Here is a 24,067-nt window from a genome sequence, read left to right as displayed (position 1 = left end):
AAAATATTTTTGGATGTTTGCAAAATTATCAATAATCAGCGAAACTGACAAAGTGTGGATGTGATGTTAAAACAAAAGAATCAACTGAAAACAAAAAATACAAATGTATCCAACAAATGATTTACTTAAAAGCACTGAAAACAGCGATAAACATTTTCTAATGTATTGGAATATAAATGGTATAGATTCAGAGTTTTGTAACCCAAGTTACTCTAAAATTGACCCAAGTTACTCTAAAAATTGATGAACTTCAAGTTTTACTTTCAGAATGTTCAAATTTCAAAAATTGTATGTTTAAATGAACATTGGCTGATAAAAGCAAATATAGGGATTCTAAACAAAATTGAACATTTTATAGTTGCCAGTAGTTTTTGTAGAGGTAACAGATCTCGTGGGGGCTGCTGCAGCCTTCTAAATGACTCAACAAATTTTAAAGAGAGAACTGAGTTCAGTTCTTTGAATGAGGATGGTAATTTTGAAAGTTGTGCTGTGGAGCTAATTGATTTAAATACTGTAACTGTATCTTTGTACAGAATTCCTGGACATGCTGTAACAAAATTCTTTTTATCCAAATTTCAATGTTTATTACAAAGACTCCAGAAAGACAGAAAGAAAAAAAAAACTAAGTGCAACACACTTTAATATAAATGTATTAAATAATAATAATAACACTGTACATTTTTGTGACTTGATTCAGAAATATGCTTTTAATTTAAATTTCACTGAATGTACTAGGGAAAAAAACCACTCTGAAACAAGTATTGACAATATTCTGACAAATTATCAGTTTGAAGATGGAAGTAAATCGTGTTTAGATTTAAGCATATCAGATCATTCAGCACTGCTCATAGAGCTTCCAAAAACAGGGAAACAAAAATATGTGAAAAAATGTTTTAAAACAAACTTTAGCAAAGAGAATGTAAATATATTTTCTAACAAACTAAGAGCTACAAACTGGCCTCTATATAATAGTGTGTCAAGTGAAAAAAAATTCAGAACATTCCTAAACTGTTTCCTAGATGTTTTCAAAGAAATGTTTCCCCTTCAAGCCTGGTGACAAAGAGTGGCCAGTAAAATAAATTGGATTACACCAGGAATAAAAGTTTCTAGTGCCAGTAAACGACAACTTCACAATGAGTTAAAACATAACAAAAATACTGATTTTGTGGGGCATGTAAAGAGATATAATAATACATTCAAAAAAGTTGTAAAGGCAGCAAAAAAATAAATAAATAAATAAAAAATTAAAAAAAATTGGCTAACAAGCAGTATATTAGTAAACATGAAAACAAATCAAAGGCAATTTGGGGTGTCATCAAATCTGAGTTGGGAGTAAAGAACAAGTGCAAAGAAATTGTCCAAATAAAAATTAAAAATGATATATTTATAGATCCTTTTCAAATGTCAAACTGTTTCAATGATTTCTTCATAAATGTGACAAAATCAGAAGTAGACATCACAGCTCACCAGGACAAGGTAGATATCAACTTTGTAAATATAAAACAAAATGGAAGCCTTAAAACATTCAAAAGAATTACCCCAAAAGATGCAAAAGATGCTATAGTGTCTTCAAAAAACAAGAAATCAGCTGTGTGGGATGAAATTCCAACCATTGTAGTCAAGGCTGTTTATAACATCATTTCTCATCCATTGGCTAAAATTAGAAATCAGTCATTTGAGGAAGTATATTTCCCAGATGTGTTAAATATGCTGAAATAGGACCATTGTTCAAGATAGGCTCAACAGATGACATGGAAAATTACCGCCCTATTTCCCTGCTGCCAGTTTTTGCTAAGGTGATAGAAAGGATTGTTGCAAAACGCCTTGAAAACTTTCTTATAGAAAACAATATTACAATTAAAAATCAATTTGAATTTCAAAATGGGAAAAATATAATAAATGCTATCAGGGAATTCAGTGGAAAGACAAGCTCTGCTTTAGATAAGGGTAAAAGGTCACAGGTATATTTTGGGATTTGACCAAAGCTTTTGACTAGGGCAATCACATACTACATCTACACAAGTTAGCGAGAGATGTGATTGTGGACAGGGCATTGCAGTGGCTCAAATCTTATTTGCCAGAAAGGAAACAGTGTTATTCTAAATTCAAATTGAAAAAAAATCATTCTTGGACAGGAAAAAGATTTGTACAGGGGTCCATAGGGATCAATTTTAGGGCCTTATCTTTTACTGATGTACATAAATGATTTACCTTTAAGCATTGATGTTCACTCCATTTTATTCACAGATGACACCTTGGTTTTAATTGAAAATGACAATTTAGAACAAATTCATGGTACTGTGGAAAATATAATGGGAAACCTAGAATTATGGTTTCAGCATAATGGATTAAAACTCAATGTCACAAAAACACAATTAGTGCAGTTCAGTGCTAAAACAACATCAGCATCTCCCATAAAAATAGCACATGGCGGTCAGGAAATGACTGAAGCAAGTTATGTAAAATTTCTAGGTCTAAATCTTGACAAAAATTTAAATTAGAAGGCACATGTAGACTACTTAGCAAACAAACTAAACAGCCTTGCTTATGCCATGAGTGGCTTATCTGGTTCCATCCTTATGGACACCACAGCTATTTTGAGACTATAATTCAATATGGAATAATTTTCTGGGGAAACTCAATGAACAGCCTGAGATTACTTACTGTTCAAAATACAGGGTGTCCAAAAAGTCTTTCCCTGATTACATAAATTGATAACTCAGGCTACAAGAAAGATACAAATATGAAACTTGTGTCGAATTGTTTACAACTATCAAAGTTTTTTTTCTGTTTTAGGTTCGCAGTACATAAGTAGTGGATGAGGTGCAGTGCCCAGGAAGCCATGTTAACCAATCAGGAGAAGGCACAGTGTGTCCTGTGGTACCATGAGACATGATCACCAACCACAGTGCAGACACACTTCCAGACAACATTTGGGATGAACCCACCTGATGTCAAGAGCATTAAAGCCTGGTATGAGAGGTTCAAGAACAAAGGATCAGTTGCTGACCTTCTGAGGTCTGGTCGACCAAGAACCTCAGCAGACAGGGTGGAAGCTGTAAGGCAGTTTTTTCTGCGAAGTCCAAAGAAATCCGTGCGCAGGGCCTCACGTGAATTACAGATGCCATAAAGCTCTCTCCATGACATTTTACACGAACGTTTATTGTTTAGTGCACACGAAGTGCAAATCGTTCCGGCCTTGTTGCCCAATTATAGTACACGTCGATTGAAATGCTATCATGTATTGAGGACGATGATTGTTACCTCAGACGAATTGACTTTTCCGACGTAGCAACCTTTTTGTCAGTGGTGTAGTGAATCGCCATAATGTGCACATTTGGGGTTCACAACCCCCTGGCAAAGTGATGGAGTGCACCAGAGGCAGTCCAAAGGTGAATGTTTGGTGCGCGCTATTGCACGATCGAATTATCGGGCCATTCTTCTTCGCTGAGGCTACCATCACATCTGCAGTGTATCTGTACATGTTGCAACTGTATGTTGTTCCTCAGCTCAGCATTGCAAATGAAACAGTTCACTGTGTCACATGACTGGGACATTTACAGACTTGTTCTGGCTGTTGTGTCTGTCAAACATGAAATGACCACACACGATATTAATATGTCTGACTGCAGCCAGACCATGGGTATCTGACTAATGGGACACTCCACCTCCATGGTTATACTGGCACTGGACTTTTCATGTCATTGACATACAGTGAATAGTTTATTATAACAGTATATAAAGAAGCCACAGTGAAGCAAATTGCTCACCATTTCAGTGCTAGGCAACAAGAGCAATTGAGTGGCTGTACCTTCCAGAAACATCTCTTCGCTATGAGGTGCAGAAGCCACCACCCGACAGATGCACCACTGTTCATCATATGGCACAGAAACATTACTGTTGGGCACTCCATGAACTGAATATGATTGTCAGGACTGACGAGTTGAAGTAAATATGTGATGTCAGTGATAAGCATCAATATGTAGAAACTAAGTCAACAGCGCACTGTTCAGGCAAATGGTAGAAGCATAAAATTGTAGGATACTTTCAGGGTCAGAAGATATTCATATCGATTGTCTCATGACCTGATCATGTACAGCTATTTGTTCACTTATAGCTCTCTAAAGGTAGCCGGTACATTGACCAAGAAAACACACCACTGGACAGCTCAGAATTATTCGAGGAACCCTTCATGGATATGATGGTGCTTTTGTAGCTCCTCAGATCACATGTCCTCAATTCTGTTCAGCACATCTGTGTGTATTGAGCAACATGTGCACATCTTGACACATCTCTAGCCATTAAGCTGTGTTGGCTGTTGAGTGGTCTCGTGGATTTCAAAGATTCCCTAACACACATGCTGTCCAGTGGAGTATATCCCATGAGATGTTGCCACTGTCATCAGGGCAAAAGCAAGTACCATATGCTATTTGGTAGGTGTTCCTAATTCAACAGCTCATGAGTGAATATTTATTTCGGGTTAGCATTATAGATAAGACCCAAAATTATTCTGTAATTGTTAATCATTTGTCTTTTCTTCACCCAGTTCCTGAAGATAACTTGATCATTCCTAAAAGATGGATTCCTCTTCAATATTTTCTTTCTTTTTAAGTGGGAGAACATATTATAACTGTGAAGTTATCTGACAGAGAAACAGATTAAATCTAATGAGACAGGAGTAACACTGCTTACAGACCTTATTCAAAAACTTCTCTTTATGTTCACAGGAACATCCTGAAAATGAAATTATGAGGGGTGAATTAAAAGTAATACCTCCACCTTCATTAATAGGGTTTGGATGGGAATATTTTAAATGCGGAAATAATCCTTAGAATGTGATCTTTAATTACCAATATTCACTTTTCCACATAATCGCTAGCCAATTGCATACATTTCTGCCAATGATGAACAAGTTTTCTGAAGTTGTCACGGAAGAAGTCGACACACTGTTTCTGCAACCACAGTCTCACAGTGCTCTCAATGTCTTCATCAGAAGCTTAAAGATGTCCCCGCAGATCGTCTTTCATTATCAGGAACAGATTCTCATTCTCATCCTCATTCATTCTCGTAATGTGAGAAGAGTTCCTGGCAAATTTCAAGTCTGTGCGCTTTCATTTCAGGAGTCAGAATCCGGGGTACCCATCATGCACAGATCTTCCAACAGTCAAGCAAAGCAATAATGTGTCCCACACGTTCTTGTGAAATGCTGATTGTGCTTGAGTGAAACGACGACTGTCCTGAATCAATCTGTCAACATTTTGCTTGTGAAACTTGGTGGTTGCAGTCACAGGACGTCCAACTCTTTGTTTGTCATGCAGGTCAGATGTTCCCACCTCAACATCTTTAAACTTACTCGCCTGATGATGCACAGTACTCACATCGACACAATTGCCCTAAACTGCTTTCATTCTCTGATGAATTCCCTTTGGGGTGACATCTTCTCCTGTTAAGAATTCAATGACTGCACGTTGCTTAAACACACTGACCGACCTTCAGCGCAGGGTTCCATACTTTACATTGTAACAACACAACCGTTCAATGTTAAGGCTTCCTGGCAACTGTAGCTGTAGAGAATAGGCTACGGAACAAGCCAGTACCTGCCGCATACCAATGCTGCCAACTGTTGAAGAGTTACAAAGGTGGAGGCATTACTTTTCAGTCAACTCTTGTACTTTCGCTGAGCAGAGATCTGAAACTATATCCAAAGTGTTTAATGAATTTCCTAGAAACAAAAATATATGTAATGTAGTACACACATGTACAGGAAAAGAAAAAAGAAAGGTAACAAAAAAACTGACTCATATAATTTATGCACGCTGACAGATCACAAACACTGTATATTAATTCACAAATGTATATATGATTTCAGACTGTTAATAAAAAATAACAAACTTGGCTGAAAGCAATTACTTTTGATGGAATAGTTTTGATACACAAACTTTACAATTCTTGCCCTCCAGGTCAACTGTATAAAAGCATTACAATTCCTGCAGCTAATGACACAATAATTATATCACTGACTGAGTCCTTTTACAGCTACTAATTGTACATTCTCTATTTTGTGCATTTTTACTGACTGTCAAATTATTTCCATACAATTTGTGTATCTTTTAGTTCTTGATCACTGCCATTTGATTAACTCTTCCTCTATGTCTTACAGTCACTTAAAAAGTTGGATCTCGTGTCTTGTTGTGTATGACATGAATTGTAAACCTTTGTACTACATTCTACCTATTTTTTGACCTGAAATTCTATAAGACCGTATTTCTTCGATGGTATACTTCAACATTTTTATGTTCCTCTAATCTTCCCCATAGTTTCAAGAGTTTATATATGATCAAAACTAACGATAAGGTTTTGTCCTATCCTTGTCACTCTACACCTGCAAGTCTATAGATGCCTGTATACACTAATTAATTTTTGTTGTTTCTTAAATTGTAAAACCAAGACATATCCAATACCTTTATTAAAGAGATCCAGGGATAAATCTAACTACTGCAGCTGCTGCTGCTACCACAACCACCACCACCACCACCACCACCACCACCACCACCACCACCACCGGTCACGTGTTTCCTAACCTGTCAGTACCATTCATTGTTTTTAGCTGCAAATTTTCATGTGTCATATATGCAATCTGCTTTTTTATTACCTGCCAGATGTCAAGTGCTGTCTTTACTTCAGGTGGTGACATAACAGCTTTCCAAAACAGTTTTGTATTACTTGCAAATTTTTTAACTATATTATCAGCTGGAGAGCCCTCTGAAAAACAAAAACAATATACCATATGCATAAGGTATTCAAAAAATAGCATTAACTGAAAATCAGTATGGATATGATGCAGAAGAAACAGATTGCACATTTTGAATGACAATAGAAATTGAACAGAATGAAAAGCATGGCTTTCACAAATGTTCAATAATTTTTTAGGGTGAAATTGTTCAGCTGGGCATATTGTTGAAGCTTTTTACAGAACAGGTCCAAGAGGGGTGGGAGTCGGGCTGGGGATGGGGGCTAGAAGGAGTTGGGGAAGGAGGAAGGGGAAAGTGGGCATCATGATAGTTATGACCAACAAAGGGAAAAAAAGCACTGTACTTAACACTGAACAAATCATCATGATTACAAAATTTTAAACATGGCTGAAACAGCAACTGTTAAAAATCTTCACAGTAAATGATAACAGCCAAACAGTTGCAGGATAAAGATTTATTGAAATCCTTGACCATGGTTTTGCTATATCTAAATATACCTTCATCAGAAGCAAAAATACACCCGAGCATGAAGACACCTTCATTAGCGAAAATCTTACATTAAAACTTTTATATATTTTATTATAATTAAAATCATAGGCCCCTGTAGAAAGTTAAATGTGGGTGTGATGGTAACTTATATCTGGGAGGGAAGAGTAAAACTTGAGACTCGCCTGCCCCCCTCCTCTTCCTCTCCCCAAGAACTGAACCCAAGGATCCCCAACTTTTTTATTAAAGTTCATCATGGAAGAAAGGAAAAAATTAGGTATTAATCTCCCATCAATAACAGGACCATTACAGATGAAGCACAAACAGTTTCAACAAGGATGGAGAAGGAAATCAACATTGTCTTTTGGAACCCTCCTAGAAATTGGTTGAAGTCATTTTGGAGAAAAAAAAAATACTATAGTTTGTTTCAAATGTGCAACAGATGCTGTGGGATAACCATAGATACTAGCTTCTACATATTTGCAGAGAAATAGAATGAAGGGTTGACAGAAGTCAGCATGTGATCCACCTGATGTCACCACATACAGGTGATACAGGAAAATTTCTCTCAAAATCAAGAACAAAGAATGAGAGTTGTGACGGAAGAGAGAAAATCATATTTTCTCCAAGTTCACTCAAATTATGTTGAAGAAACTTCTATAACATGTATCAGTATTGAACCAAGATGGTAGTACAGTGTTATTTATTAAAAAGTATAAATGCACACAAGTTAAGCTGTAATGCATCAAACAGCTGCACGAATGCTATGCAGTAGATGTTCATGATGGTACTTGCAACCCACTATTGGAGGCATACTTGTTAATTTTTATTCATAACTAAACATTAAGTTATACAGCCAGTTGTCACCTTTCAAGGCTCTTGGAGGATGTTGACACACCACATGTAGCATGTCACTTCCAACATATTATCTAAATGTTACACTACTACTTCATATTGTGCTACTGTCTCCATTATATTAATACTGTACATTCTCCAGTCTGATTCAATTTCTCACATAGATTCAAAGTGTGAAAACTCATAGAATGAGTCCTCAACTAATTCCTGAACTAAGTAACTGAACTACTACTATTCTCTAGTTATAATCCATATGGCAGATACTCAGAGAGAGAGAGAGAGAGAGAGAGAGAGAGAGAGAGAGAGAGAGAGGGGGGGGGGGGGGGGGTGAACCTTACAAACGGACAGAATTTTATTAACCTTTAGTATGTTGTGCACAGATTGTCTGTAGTGTAGAATACAAGTATTCAGCCTCGAGGACCCTGTGCTAATTTGGAGGGAACTGAAAAATGTGAAATTCTGGCACTTTTTCAGTCTTTTGTCTTTAACCTTTTCAAATTTCAAACTTGTTTCAAATTATAAGAAGAAGTCTAAAAGTGCACGTTCTTAGCAATATAACTTTAATTTTATATTGATAAAGGCATGATGGTACATGTCCCTGATGATCAACATTTATCAATCCCAAGAAGGCTCTGCCTATGAATGGGATTTTTATTTCAGCCCACCGTGGAGAGTCGCCTGGCCAAATGGGCAGGTGTCCTTGGGAGACCTGAAGCCATCGGTAGCCTCCAACCTCTATCTCTGCCTAGACTGTTATTGAAAGCAGGATATCTTCACATATTATCGTGGTCTCACTGCTGTGCTATGAAGTCAGTGCTTCCACAATGTAACCTAATGAATAACCTTATTACAGCTCAATGAATTAGGATTTGAATCTGCATGTCAAAAAATGTTCCCAATTTCCATGCAACAAGTCATTTGAACTTTGTTAGAAGCACACCTCTGTACTAGCATCACATCAACATAAAAGACAAAACAGATCCTTTGGAATTTCTTTAAGTGATGACTGAAGGCTGCTTCACTGTTTGTTACACTGAGATATTCTGGTCTGGTGTCAGTTCAGATATGACCACACAGAAAGTCCTAACATTGGTGATGAAGAGAGATGGAGGGTTGATTCCTGGTCACAGGATAACAGATGGTGTGCTGCCTCAACAGACTTTGGAAATGGTATGCATCCTCTAAGTCTGAGAACTAATAGAAATGTCCACTTATAAACATTCAGGAATATCAGAACACCATGCAGATCTTATGCCTTCCCATGCAATAAGGGATAATCTTGATACTGAGAAGCAGAGTGCAGGGTTCTCTAAGCACACCCCTTCCTTGAGACTTAAGGAGATAGTGTCACCACAGTAACAATTGGTCTCACAGAGCTGAATTGTTATTTAGCTCAAGAAATTAGTATCAACTGCACAATGAAAATACTGGAAGAAAATGTTGATGACACTAAGCTGAAATAAAAGATTAATACTGTTACTCTAGCCTCAGTATGTTGTGCCCTGAAAATTGCGACAAAAACAGGCATGGATGATTCTCTTACTCTCCTCCAGTGAGTTTGCATAGACAATCAGTCTCCATCCTTCCCAGTGCACCTCTTCACTGACAGTGGTATATGAAAGAGCACAAAGTCAGAGCTGTATGCATCATGCACAACGACCCAAGACGAAACAGACTGTGGAATGCAGAAATACGCAATAACTGATGGCATATACCTTCTACATAAAGTGTATGGAGTAGGATTACAACAGTGACAAAATGCTATCAGTTTGGGGCAGCACACTATTACAAGGGAGGACGATTCTCACAACAATGAAAATGGCAGTTACAAACTCCTTCCTGAAAATAATGCCTTACAAATGTACTAAAGAGTGTAGCACAAGAATCTGCAGCTGCAAAGAAGCCACACTCTGGTACTGTGCCATTTACAACCACTGTCACAGCTATGTGTGTGAGAATTTGTCCAAGTCAGACATCAGTTAGGAGGATGGTGACATGGATTACAAAGACTGGAAAACCCTAACTGATGTTTTGTTTCTCTGTGATTTTTTACTGCATTACACGTTTTTCATTAATAGTATTTTTCATTTTTTAAGTATACCTTTAGCTGGTAAGGCCTAGTATAAGATGTTATGGACTGCATTTTTTTGTGTAACATGTACATTTTATAGGTATAAAATTGTGTTTTTTCCTGTTTTTACATGCTTCTACTCAATGAAGATCCAACTGAGGGCAGGAGGGGGGGTCGGGGTTTCTTGAGGTAGTTAAAAATTGAAAATTGGAAACAGCTACCATGAGAAATTCATTTTTTTTTTGCCATTTTTATGTGGTCTTAAGAGAAATGAGTGCTCTATTGAGTGTAGGGAGGAGGCGGTGGGTGGGTGGGTGGGTGGTGGAGCAGGGGATGGTAGTTCCTTGACACAGGTGATATTATCGCTTAAAAAAATTATGCAATTAAAACTGTAATACTCAAACCTGTCCTGCAGTTTTTTTGATAATTTGAGAATTTTTCCATTCTTTTCAACCTCCACATCTTGGTAACTAAGGTGTAAGAAACATGTTTAAGCTTTGAAAATGGTAGGAAATTTAATGCCCTACAAGAAAGATCTAAGCATTTTTGTTGTAGGATGCAAGAGAAAAAAATTATAAAGAAAAGATTGGGGTGTGGGTGAGGTAGGGTCAGGAAGGGGGGGGGGGGGGGGGTTGGCACATTTTTGTAATTTTTTTGGCTCCTTCAGAATCAGGATTTTCAGAGTAAAAAACTTGGATTCTACAGTACAGAGCATCTACATACAACACACTAAAAGTTCACAGAATTTTGACCTATCTATCTGCTGGTTGGATTATTGACAGCTAACACAAGTAGAGAAGAATGGTGTACATGATCTCACAAGCATCACAATTCAGTTTATTAAGATAGTATACTTCACAGAAGTTGTCTGCAGTGGTTATTGGGTTGATAATGTGTAGCTTGTTTCACATTTCTGATAGTACTTCTTCATTGAGAGATTTATGGACCACAATATGTAAATGAATGAATGATGTTATACTACAATTTGGTTCTACAGAGCCTGATACTTGCCTACTTGCAGAAATGACCAGAAGTGTCACATATTTTAATAAAGCAACAAAATCAGTGTGGTACTCGTCAAAAATGAACAATGGATAATAGAGCTGAAATCAAACAGTAATATTGTGGGTAGAGCAAACCAAAGACTGCGATTCATTGGCAGAACACTTAGAAGGTGCTACAGGTATACCAAAGAGACTGCTTACACTACACTTGTCCACCCTACTCTGGCGTATTGCTGTGCGGTGTGGGATCCGCATCAAGTGGGACTGACGGATGACATCGAAAAAGTACAAAGAAGGGCAGCTCGTTTTGTATTATCGTGAAATAGGGGAGATAGTGTCACAGACATGATACGTGAATTGGAGTGGCAATCATTAAAACAAAGGAGTTTTTCGCAGTGACGCGATCTTCTCATGAAATTTCTATCACCAGTTTTCTCCTCGGATTGCAAAAATATTCTGTTCTCACCCACCTACATAGGGAGAAATGATCATCACGATAAAATAAGAGAAACCAGGGCTCGCACAGAAAAATTTAAGTGCTCATTTTTCCTGCGTGCTGTTCGAGAGTGGAACTGTAGAGACACAGCATGAAGGTGGTTCATTGAACCCTCTGCCAGGCACTTTATTGTGAATAGAAGAGTAATCACGTAGACGTAGATGTGGAACATCTATTGTCTTCCTGAAAAATGCCATGGAACTCTCTGAGTCACTCTTCCAAACTGTCACGAGTAGGCAGCTTGATAGATCCTGCATTGCTCTTCTCACACTTAGATCAAAATTACATAGCTAGTACCGCTTTTTTGTCTAGTGGCAGGTATCAGAAACTGATAAACTTAAATCCTACCCATCTGATGATTTTCATGTTTATAATTCTTATTCTGAAACTCGTAGCAGAATAATATGTTACTTGGGAAGTTGAACACATTAATTACGCCAAACGTGCTTGAATAACACACTCTGCATCACAAACATAGTTTCTACCACTCTACAAACCACTGTGAAGTGCTTGGCAGAGCATATATCACACTGTACCAGTTATTAGGGTTTCTTCCTTTTCCATTCATGTGTGGATGCGGGAAGAATTATTGTTTAAATGCCTCCGCAAGTGCTGTAATTAAGCTAATCTTGTCTTCCTAATTCCTGTGTCAACAATACATACATGTTTGTAGTATAGCCATAGAATCATTAATTAAAGCTGGTTCTTGAAACTTTGTGAGCAGGCTTTCCTGGGATGTTTTATGTCTATTTGTCAATTCAGTTTCTTCAGCATCTTTGTGGCAACCTCCCATGGGTAAAACAAACCTGTGACCATTCATGTTGCCCTTCTCTGTACACATTCAATATCCTCACAAATTTCGCTTGATGCACCATATCATCATACTCTTGACAATAGGTGCGGATTTTCAGAAATCAATAACTATTGCATGTATCTGACTGCCTTGATCCAAAGCTTTCATTTTGACAGGTGAGAAATGTGAGAGTTGGATTTCACATGATCAGAACTCAATATGTTTGAGCTCAGAATATGTTCAAAGATTCTACAACAGATTAACGTCAAGGATATTGGGTGGTAGTTTTGTTGATCACTTTTACATCCCTTCTTGTAAATGGATGTACCTATGCTTTCTTTCAACTTGCCTCAGCCGAAAATTCAGTATAGAATCTGACAGAGATTCCATTAGGCCAATGGCCTTGCCCCAATGGTAACACTGGTTTCCTGTCAGATCACCAAAGTTAAGTGTTGTCAGGCTCAGCTAGCACCTGGATGGGTGACCTTCCACGTCTGCCGAGCACTGTTGGCAAGTGGATTGGACTTGGCCCTTGTGAGACCAACTGAGGAGCTACTTGATTGGGAAGCAGCAGTTTTTGTCATGAAAACTGACAACAGGAAGGAGAGTGACATGTTGGCCGTGTGCCCTTCCATATCTGCATTCCGTGACACCTATTGACTGAGGATGACACACTGGTTTGTTGGTACTGTTGGGCCTTCCAAGGCTTGTTCGGATGGAGTTTAAGAGTTTTTTTTTAGGGATTCCATTGGGGCCTGAAGCTTTGGTTAATTTTAACGATTCCAGCTGTTTCTCAACACCACTGACACTAACACTTATTTCACTCATTTTTTCACTGTACAAGGATTATATTTAGATAATTATTCTGAGTTTTCTTTCAAAATGTAACATTTGAAAATGGTGTTAAACATTTCAGCTATGCTGCCATCAGTTTTAATTCCCGTCTCATTCGTGAATGACTGGACACTAACTTTGGTGCCAATAACACCCTTTACATATGCCCAGAATTTCTTTGGGTTTTGTGAAAGATCAGTTGACAATATTCTGCTATGGTAGTCACTGAAGGCTTCATGCATTCCTCTCTTCACAGAAACTTGGTTCATTCCGCATCTCTCTCTCTCCTCTAGTCCTGTGCTTTGTTTTACACCTATTAAGCAGTTTCGATGTTCATGATAAACACTTTAAGAATGGTTTACCACAATGTTGACATAACAATAAAATAGTGTTAAGTGCAAATGGCAATATTGAGGAAACCAAAAAGATACCTCCGAAAAACTGCCTGACACAAGCAGTGAATATTCCGCATTGTTGTTGATGTGGTCTTCAGTATGAAGATTAGTTTAATGTAGCTCTGCATACTACTATATCCTATGCAAGCCTCTTCATATCTTAATAACCACTGAATTCTACAGTATGCAGGACCGAAGCCTCGTTCCCGGACTAGGAGGACGTAACACCAAGATGCTGTTCTCTTAAGGAGGGAGCAATGTCGCAGAAGAAGCTGAGTAGCAGTCACTGTGGTGTAGTGGTTATGATACTGTTGCATGGAGGGTTGAGAGTTCAACTCACCTGAACTGTAAAATTTTAATTTCTATATTTTGTTCGAGAACATTCTATAAGTATCCACAAATATCAAGAACTATTGTATTGGAATATTCTGTAACCGTATATATACTGTAGGGCCTATGTGTTCTGGCTGGAGGCAGTTCGCTCCATGCTCTTGTATGTGCAAATGCTGAATAAAGCGTCATTAAGTGAAGTTAGTGTTCATCATACATCTTATTACACATTCTTCTATGTAACACTAAGATCTACACATCAAATTTTCAGCACTCTTCTGTAGCACCACATTTCAAAAGCTTCTAGTCTCTTCTTGTCTTAACTCTTTATCATCTCGAATCTTCCACATGTGGAATTTATTTCTGCCACATACTGCATTAAAACCATATTTGCATTTGGTAACTGCAGTAGATAAAATCATTAATAACTTTATTAATAAAGCCATTAATTATTATGTGAATCTTTCATCAGATTGGATGGTTACTGCTGCAAATGAATTCATCAGTCGCTTCAAAACATTTATTCTGTCTACAGTTAAGTATTGTTATTCTACTATGGTAGATTGCCATTTTCAGTAAATTGTGTACTAAATCAACTAAAAGGTTGAAGTCACTAATATGCATCAGTGCAATGGCACTAAACTAAAAGATGACTGTCGAAATGCTTATTGAAGTGTGAAATTTTATCAACATGTGAAGACAAGAAAAGGGGAAACGATTGTGCACAGTTTGCAATTTTCTGAAAGTGTAACGATGTATTTAGGTACATTCACAAACCAAAGTGTATCAGCAGGTAACACCATGTGATACTATCAGCTATAACCCACCTCTATAAGGGGCGTTTTAAGTAGCTAGGCTCCAAGTTGTCTGCCATTTCCTTTCTATTTCTGTATTCATTTCCACTACTAATCAGTGCAAAACAAACATAACACCATACTGCACTACACAAATACTCATCACATGGCACAACTATAAATGTAATCTAAATACTGGATAGCTGTGTAAATGACTGCTAGAGTGCTCAGGCCAACAGCCAGTTTGCATCACTTGTAAGAGGGTCACCAAGCACAATAAAGTTTTGTATGTTCTTTAGGTTGAAAGAAGTTAATTGGCAATTTCTGTGCAGAGGACAGTTTGTCTCCAATTCATGACTGAACAAAAAAAAGAATAAGATAGTGGTTTAAGCATATTTGACAAATTGGATGCCTCTGCAAATGAAGAAGCATGGGCCAACAATATGTGCCAGTTATTAGACACATTAGAGAACGTTTTTTATGTACTACAAGTTGACCAATAGGGACAGTACAGAACTATGAATAGCTCAACCAAATGTAGGCCACATTTTAAGTAAAGAGAAATGTTCATTATTTGAGCCATCAGCTTTGACCAATGACATTGTTTGTGGCATATTTCCTCTGTCGCTTTTAAAAGGAATGACTCACATCGAACATTTCTCTATACTCTGAATTTTGAGATACCATTTGCTGTACAAGACCAACTGCTTACAACTCATGTAGGCTATTTTTGAAAATGGTAAAGAAAAGAATACTGAATTTTGTGGCAACACTGTATAACGTGGAAGATGAATCATTTCTCCACATTTAATTTTTAACAGCAAAGTAACATTTCATCTCTATGGAAAGATGACTGGACTCAATGTTCACATATGGGATCTGCAAAACTTTGTGAAACATAAGAGAAACTCAGTGAAGCTAAATGTGTTTTGTACCTTATTGCAAAACAAAGTTAATGAACCATTCATTTTTGCAGAGGGAACGGTTAGTACAATAACACACCTCGACACATTGGAACGTAGGCTGTTTCCTTGTCTTAACAAAGATTCACAAGGTTTCATTTTCAATAGGATCGAGCTCTACCGTAATGGTACTTTGATGTTCAAATATTTTGGAAAAGACGACCCGGCCGCTTCTATCTACCCAAAATCTGATAATACATGCAACGCAAAAGCTGCATAACTTATACATCTAAGAAGATCATTAATAAAAATGCTACTGATTTCTGGTGCTGAAGTTATTAACAGAGATTCATTCCTGAATTTTAATTAAATTTAAATATAATTAGGATTACTACAATTTATTTGGCCATAGTTATTTTACATTGATAAAGACGTGTCAGCTTAACAAAAGGGAAAACATAAATAATATACACAGTCATATGCATAAATGAGCGTATAATTGCTCTGCCATAGTGTTGCAGAAGGAAGCACCCCAATGTTTGTCGTAAGCGATTTTGGAGTCCAGTAGTTACATCTTTATATTCCTATTCTAGTATAGTTAAACGGATGTTGCAATAGCCAATAGTAGATCTGGCAGAGTGTTAGTGGTTGCTCTCACGTGTAAGTGTCCACCGTCTCCGCACTACTCCGCCTACGCGTATTCCCAGTGAATCAGAGCAAAAGTGATAGTTCACTTCAAACTTACATCACCTGCTGCATGGGATTGAAACACATCATGTCAGTCGTATCAATATCGCATAAGTTGACAGTAACCTTCTTGTTCGATGTCTTCGTAATAAAAGTAACCAGCAGATTGGAGACATGAGAGAATGTCTGCTGGTATTGGTAGTGCTACTAGCGGTATTAAACTTGGTGTTGTCATCGTAATAGTCCACTGTATTTAGTTTCTCACGTGTAACCGATATATCTCAATATTTACGCCCCATTCAACAGTTTTTGGCGTAAATTCGGTAACATCTTCGACTTATGAAATATAAACACACTTAATTCCCCTCCTGACAGCTGATACTCAACCCAGTCATCAATGATTCTTATGTTACAGCTCGGTCGGACTAACAATTTATAAACAAACTTTATTTTCCCTCTCTTGACTTGACAGTTGACAAGCAGTCTACTCTGACGACAGTTATCTTTGATGTTACTGATGTTCAGTGAACTGAAACCAAAGATAATTAAGGACACTAGTGTAGCGTTTGACACTTGAGCAAGTGGTTGTAGTTGAGTGTGCAGGAATGGTAGATTAAAAGGTTTATTTATTTTTTTTACCCGCACTGGTATTATGGTTGATAGTGGCAGCGGGACAAGCGACCTGTTGGCGCAATATAGGAATATATCAAATAAACTGAAAAAGTACGGAGAATATGCGTCTTGTGCATTGCCTCACGGAACTAATCTTACAGATATACAATTTGTTGCATTTTCTTCCATTGCAGGAGATTTCTGCGAAAGCCAAATGTAACAGAAGCTAGTGAACAGTTTGGTAAGCTCTATTTGTAAGCAGTATAGTTAAAGTCTGTAGAGAGTAAAGAGACATATTGTTTACTTTTGAAAGCGACTACGGTGGAGGTATGTGTTCTGACCGTTGTACTCTATTAAAAAGTCAGTTCTTTTTATACAGCATATCAAATAATGCTGTAGACATATGTCTGATTACTTGTATTCATAGCGAAACGACAGTAAGGAAAAACTTGTATTAATGATGTGTGCTCACCGGCTAATAATAATTTATCAAATTGTCGCTTATTGTAGGCAGTAGCAATCAGTACCTGAATATTTGTATATGTACATTGGACATTTTCAGCGATTTACAAATATTTAAAATGCAACTGAATTGTTAATGGTTAGGTTCTGCCGTTGGTTTAAAACTGGCCGATGCATTCATGTTTTGCATACGTATTTTCGTTTCCTCCTCCACGCTGTGCATTTAGTGCAGGGTCAACGTGAATGTTTTCTAACTATTTTCGTATGAGTGGCACCTTTGTCAATGGAAGCTTCCGATTCCACCAGTTTCCTTTGACACTTGACGCAAGAGTGTTGTGGCGTGTCTCGTCATTACGGCGCGGAGTGTGCGAGTCGGTTTTGTTTGTCGATAGTTTGCAGTGTGTGTCATGTGTGTAAATACTTGTGTTCCATCCTCTCAAGGTGTTTGTTGTTGTTGATAGTAGTAATACCGTCTTTATTCTTCATCTTCAAACTATGTTTGGTACTGCTCGGTCCTGAGTCAGGTTGTTTTTCTGTCAGTCTTAGTTTTACATTAAAAGTGACACACAACTGTATGGATAGGCTTGTTGACGAAGTGTTGACTGGTATGTCCCTTGTATGTGGGTTAACCTGTTGCAAGAAAAGGATGGCACAGTGACACTGTGCTGAACAACCATGTCACAGTTCTTCTGCATTTTTTTTATTTTTGGTAATTGCGTATTACTAGCTTTATCACTGTTGTGATATTATTGGTAATGAGCCACTGGAGAGTGCATGTCCCGTATGTCAAAATACTTGGAAAAGTCTATGAACAAACTCCAGAATTTTGTCAGTGTAATCCGAGTTCATCCTGTGTATTGGGAATTTCAGCAGACTAAGTATGTTTTTGTCAGTAATCAGTAAGTGAATACTGTAATTTAGTTTAAACAAAAAAATTACAACCATCCTTATCTTTGAATTAAAAAGTGTGGTTATACCTGCCCTGAACTATAGAAATCTTTCTTGGACATTGTGGGATCCTAAACCAGAACAATCCTGTAGCCAACACACAAAGATCAGCACTTTATGTGAAAATAGACTCTGTGAAATTTTTGGAGGTACAGACCTCGTCTTCCTTAATATTCTCTTAATTTACTGTAATCCTGTACCAAAAATGCAATCATCACTGAATGCAACCTTCCTACTCTGAGTTGCTTGACTAATATGGAGAAGTCAAGTTATGTTACTTTATTACCAAGCAGTAGCCTATCATCTAGTACTCAGGATTGCATTAGAATTACATTGAAACCAGAGGCAGTCATAAATAAATAAAATGATTACTATTATAGTGTTTTAGAAACTGTATCAGTTTCTGCACGTATTTTGTTACTGAGTTTCAGTTCAGATAGCCAGTGGTTCTGTCACCAGAAGGAAAAAAAGTTGTGCACTGAGTATAAGGCTCATACATTTTTATTGTGAAAACTTCCACTGGCAGTGACTGAATGTTGTTTGGTAACACACAAACATTCCAAGGATTACTGTTGAAAAGCTATCATTTATTTCGATTAGTTGTCTTGTCACGTTTCATGTTGTGCTATAAACCGATTGAATTGGATGCCTTTAATGTGAACTGACACCTACAACCATAGACATTAAATTAATCATCACAGAGCTAAGAATATGGACAATACAGAAAGGTCAAGATATTGATTAACCAAGACAACAACTGTGAATAATTACCCAATTACTCAACTACATAAACACAAGCTCAGTGAAGTTATTTTGCTTGCCCATGTAAAAGAACTGGAAAGGAAACACTGCTGAGGTATGGTAGAGACTGTCCATAAATGAAAAACAAGCAGCGCTTATGTTGGAGGAAGTCGCCTTTCCCAGAAGAAAGCTACAACTGCACACAGGTGCCTAAGAAAGAATTCAATTTTTTTATTCAGTAAATCTCTGCAGATTGTGGGATGTCATTTGCACGAGAGCGCATGTGCTCACACACACACACACACACACACACACACACACACACACACAAGGTGGCTGTTACAGGGCAGGTTTTACTGAGACATATATATTAAGAAAGAAATTCGATACGTTGCGCCGTTTCCGAGTTATTTAGCATTGAAGTTAGCCAATCAGATCGTCGCACGTGGAAATTCAAGTTTCAGCTAACGAGACAAAGTGCTTGTTGGGCAACACGTCCCCTGGCAGGCCGCTTGAATGCGAGCGCGCGATGCCCTGATGGGCTAAATTTTATGCTAAATAACTCAGAAACGGAGCAACGTATCAAATTTCTTTCTTAACATTTATGTCTCAGTACAACCTGCCCTGTAACATCCCTACAAGCATTTCACATATTTTCTGACCACTCTGTATTTTGATCTTGCCTTAGGAGCTCTAGCTCTGTAGAACAGTTTGCAGAGATTTATGTAAAATCTGTCCATATGCTTTTCTTGCATTTGTATTATTAACAGTGCATATCTGTGTTCAATCTAGTGTTAATACATTTTTGTGAAAAATAAACCCTACCTTCCCCCCATCCCTCCCCAGGAGTGTCTGCACACTGTGTCACCAGTGACTAATAAGATGAGCTATTGGAGGTTCAATAGAACTTTGTAAAATACCTTATAATTCCTTTTTATGATGTAACAAAGTAGAGAGAATGTGGAGTTGCCTACTCACTCTTCATTTTACACACCTATGAAGGAGGGAAATGCATGACCACAATCCAGTGACTTACCTTCCTTCACACATCTATCCTCCAGTCCCATCCATCCTATTACATCTCCAGAACACAATGTATCCTTTAGTATGGCTTGACTGCACGTAGGAGTTCAGCTCCATCCTTTTGTCTTTCCTTCTCCTTCCCTCTTTCCTGACGAGGCAACCATTGGTTGCGAAAGCTAGAATTTTGTGTGTACGTTTGTGTTTGTTTGTGTGTCTATCGACCTGCCAGCGCTTTTGTTTGGTAAGTTTCATCATCTTTCTTTTATATATATATATAGTGAGTAGCAACTCTCCTTCTCATAATACTGTTTATTTGACATCTCATGTAGACTTTAATTTCCTACTGTTTCTCTAAAAGGTGCTTCTTTTCCCACTTTTGGATTGAAGTTGCATGTCAGTGTCTTCATATCTTGCCTTGGTAATCTTCTAATTCCTATTCCAGTTGACCATAAAACTCATCTTGCACTTTTTCATCATCATCTGCTGTAGGTGCATGCACACGTACTAGAATGATGTTGAAGAAGTGGGCCTTCATTCTCCAAGTGCACATCCTTTCATTTCCAGGGTTAAAATTTATGACTACTTCTTTATATTTATTGTATTCAAGAAACCGCGTACTACCTAATGTACCACTGTTCCCTCCACTATACAGAATTGTATAATTACCACTCCCTGTGATACCATTTCCTTTCCATCTGAACTCTTGGATTGCTTCTACTCCTATGTGGTATTTCTCCATCTCTTGTTTGAGTCTACATAGAGCTCCTGGTTCATTCAAAGTTCTTACATTTGAAGTAATAAAGTATAAATCATTTTTCCAATTACCATGTCCTTTTCCTTGCATGGGACGTTAATTGCTGTCATCAGTCCTGCTGTTCCTGTCTTTGAATTTCATAACAATATGTTTTTTCTTACCTGGTGGACCAGGGTTTGTGTAGAGTTTGCTCACTCAGGGAGACTGGCTTCATCACACCTCTAGAGCCCTCCCTGCCCTATGTTGTGGGACACATTTTGTCTGACTCCTTTGTCAAGAGCACTCCAGTGTGGGTGACCCTGCCAGTAACTATGCTACCACTGGAATAGCTCTTGACTTTGTCAGAGCAAGCAAGCCTTCCTGTCCCCACTGAAAGTGCCTCTGACAAGGTGGCATCCCCTGGGAGGACCAAATAAATAACAGAGGGGTAACAAAAAAAAAAAAAAAACACCCACCAACAGACTTTGCAATGTTACACTGTAAACCTGCAGACTGTAAGGCAGAAAACCAAGCGCCAAATTTTTCAAGTGATCAGCCATGGTGGAGCCCTTGGCAACAATATCATCCAGATAATTAATGCAACCTCGTACAGGCATAGTCAGTTGCTCTAAAAATAATTTAAAAGTAGCAGAGGTGCTAGCCACACCAAAAGAAAGGTACAAATATTGATAGAGACCAAAAGGCGTATCCAAAACCAGAACTCGCTGAGGCTTTTTGTCCACAGGAACCTGCAGATAAGCTTCAGACAAATCAATTTTAGACAAGTACTTGCCATCTGATATTTTCGCCAACAGTTCCTCCTGGTGTGGGAGAGGATACATATCCATGATTAACTGTGCGTTGCCAGTAGTGCTGAAGTTGCCACAGAGGTGAAGTTTCCCCTTCGGCGTAAACGTCCATTTACTAGCCATGACAGGTTGCGCTACCCCTAGAGATTAAAGTCTGTGCAATCCTGCTGTTACTGATCTTTCAGGGCGATAATAATAGGACATGCATGACAAAAAAAGGCTGAGCTGTGGATTTTAAAGAAATATGAGCAGAAAAAGTTGCAGCAGATGCTATACTTTCTGAAAACACCTTGCAAACTTTGAACAAGTTCTCAACACTGGCATCAGCAATGACCAAAAATGCAGTGGAATGAACCACTGACTTATAAGAGGCAGATGCCATACACTGTCCCCACAACACGATGTTCTGTTTGGTATAAACGAGCAGCTTCCATGTGACTGGTATCAACAGTGGTGAGCCTAAACAAACATAGGTTTGGGAATTCAATAACATCACTGCAGCACCTATGTCAACCTGTAGTCAGAGCCTTTGCCAAAAAACACTTAACTCAATAAACAACTTGGGAGAAGTCACAGATGATATAAGTGGTACAAACTAAAAGAACATAGTGAGATTGAGTCAGCACTGATCTGCACGTATATAGTTGCAAGTCGCAGGTAGATGGCGCAGCGGAGACCAAACCATGTGCAAGCTCCCTACAGGCGACTTCTAGTCGCCAACCTGCACTTATACAGTTTGCAGTTGATTTAAATACACACGTGCAATGACGCTCACACTCGCATGCACTGGGATACAGCATTTGCTAACAACATTGCCCCTCCGTTTGTGTGCGTGTGCATTGGAGTGGGTGCGCATGCGCGTGTGTGTCTGAAGGAGTGATTTAGGTGCCATTCCATGATTCTAATAAGGGGCATACATGCCTGTAGCACAGTACTAATTACGAAAGATAACAATAAATAATGGGACGTGCTGGAAGAGCTGCAGGAGCTGGTTTGGAGATATTACAGTATTCCTAAAAGCTAACAACTACAGTAAAATTTTATAAGTTACTACCTCTTACTCAAGAAGATCCCTTGCTTGTGGTGGCATCTTTGGACAGGGTGGACTATGAATGGCGTACAGCCTTTGTTGGATGTCTTCTGGTGGTGTGGGAAAACCCACTTCAGTGTCAAGCTCGATGGTTAAGGGATGCCAAAACGTATAGAATGGTACTCCTGGCACATACTGCACTTCACTGCACTATTTACACCACACTGCACGCAATATTCCAGGTGCTGATACTGACGGAATGAACCAGGCATCCGCCATCAGGCTTTGTACAGCCACAGTCAATGGGAGCACCTCGAGGGAACGCGGCTCAGGAAGATGATTCAGAAAAGGCGGTAGCAATTTTCTTGTTGAATATACCGTGACAAAACATTGACACTGGACACGGAGTAAGAATCATGCTGTTCGCACATAATCCGACCAAGTGTGAGAGATGATGATGCGAACCGTGTTGCGTTGTGCGGGACAAGCTGCTGAGAGCACAGCTGGGAGGTGTTGCCACGTTGAAGCGGACGAAGAGACTGCTTGAGTGATGGTTCAGTGTGTGTGGCATCTGGAAAGCATGGCTGTCTAAGCTGCACCTCTATCGGAAGTGACCAAAGAGGGTGTTGAGTGGATGCGGTATTACTTCAGCCGGCAGGTGCTTCGCTGATCACTGGTTTTTGGTCTGTGCAGCCCGTTGTCTTGCTGAGGTCTTCTTGTCTTTCTGTTATCCAATTGTCTTTAATTTGCTTGCATTAATGATGGTAAACAGTTTCTTAGTGAGTCTGTTTTCATCCATCCTACACAGATGTCTGTAGAAATGTAGGCATCTTTTCATACAGTTATCTATAATATTGTCTGTGTGTTCATAGACTCCAGTACCATAGATTTTTCTAATAATGTTTTGTTTCTGTTTCTTTTTGTCATGAATTTTTGTCATCTGTCTAATAACTGTAGTTTTTGTTACATACAAGGCATGTAGTAAAACAGCCATGTTGTAGTGCCCTAATTTTGCATTACAGGATATTGCTCTTTTGTTATACTGATTCCATGTAAGTTTGTACAACTTTTGCAATTTGAATATTCTTTCAGTGTTGGAGATTGTGTTCAGTCCTTTGGGTTGGATGGTTTCTCCTAATTACTTGAAGTGAGTGATCTGTGAGATTTCTCCATACTGTGTTTCCAGTGGAAGCTTTCCAGTTGACTTGATGTCCATGTACAGAGTTTTTTCATGGGAAATTTGGAGTCCAACTTTGCAGAAGATTTCATATAGTTTATCTAACACTAGTTTGGCTTCATATTTGTTGTTT

General features: G+C 38.3%; 2 protein-coding genes across 2 annotated transcripts in view; one reads left to right on the top strand and one right to left on the bottom strand.

The window, feature by feature from the left end:
* LOC124775563 (DNA repair protein RAD51 homolog 3-like) overlaps positions 1-16,873 on the bottom strand; it is a 38,253-nt gene extending 21,380 nt beyond the window's left edge. The window contains exons 1-2 of the mRNA XM_047250393.1: positions 16,526-16,873; positions 6,653-6,762 (exon numbers count right to left, since the gene is read on the bottom strand). Of these exons, the coding sequence (XP_047106349.1) occupies positions 6,653-6,762; positions 16,526-16,634 (219 nt within the window). The 5' untranslated portion in view covers positions 16,635-16,873. The remainder of the gene's footprint in view (positions 1-6,652; positions 6,763-16,525) is intronic.
* Positions 16,874-16,957: 84 nt separating this feature from the next.
* The window catches only part of LOC124776453 (40-kDa huntingtin-associated protein), a 72,069-nt gene continuing 64,959 nt past the window's right edge, over positions 16,958-24,067 (top strand). The window contains exons 1-2 of the mRNA XM_047251462.1: positions 16,958-17,122; positions 17,206-17,252. Of these exons, the coding sequence (XP_047107418.1) occupies positions 17,052-17,122; positions 17,206-17,252 (118 nt within the window). The 5' untranslated portion in view covers positions 16,958-17,051. The remainder of the gene's footprint in view (positions 17,123-17,205; positions 17,253-24,067) is intronic.

Source organism: Schistocerca piceifrons, chromosome 2, assembly GCF_021461385.2.
Source record: "Schistocerca piceifrons isolate TAMUIC-IGC-003096 chromosome 2, iqSchPice1.1, whole genome shotgun sequence".
In the NCBI taxonomy this organism is placed as follows: Eukaryota; Metazoa; Arthropoda; class Insecta; order Orthoptera; family Acrididae; genus Schistocerca; species Schistocerca piceifrons.
Note: the sequence above shows the minus strand (reverse complement) of the source record. Positions and strands in the feature narration are given on the sequence as shown.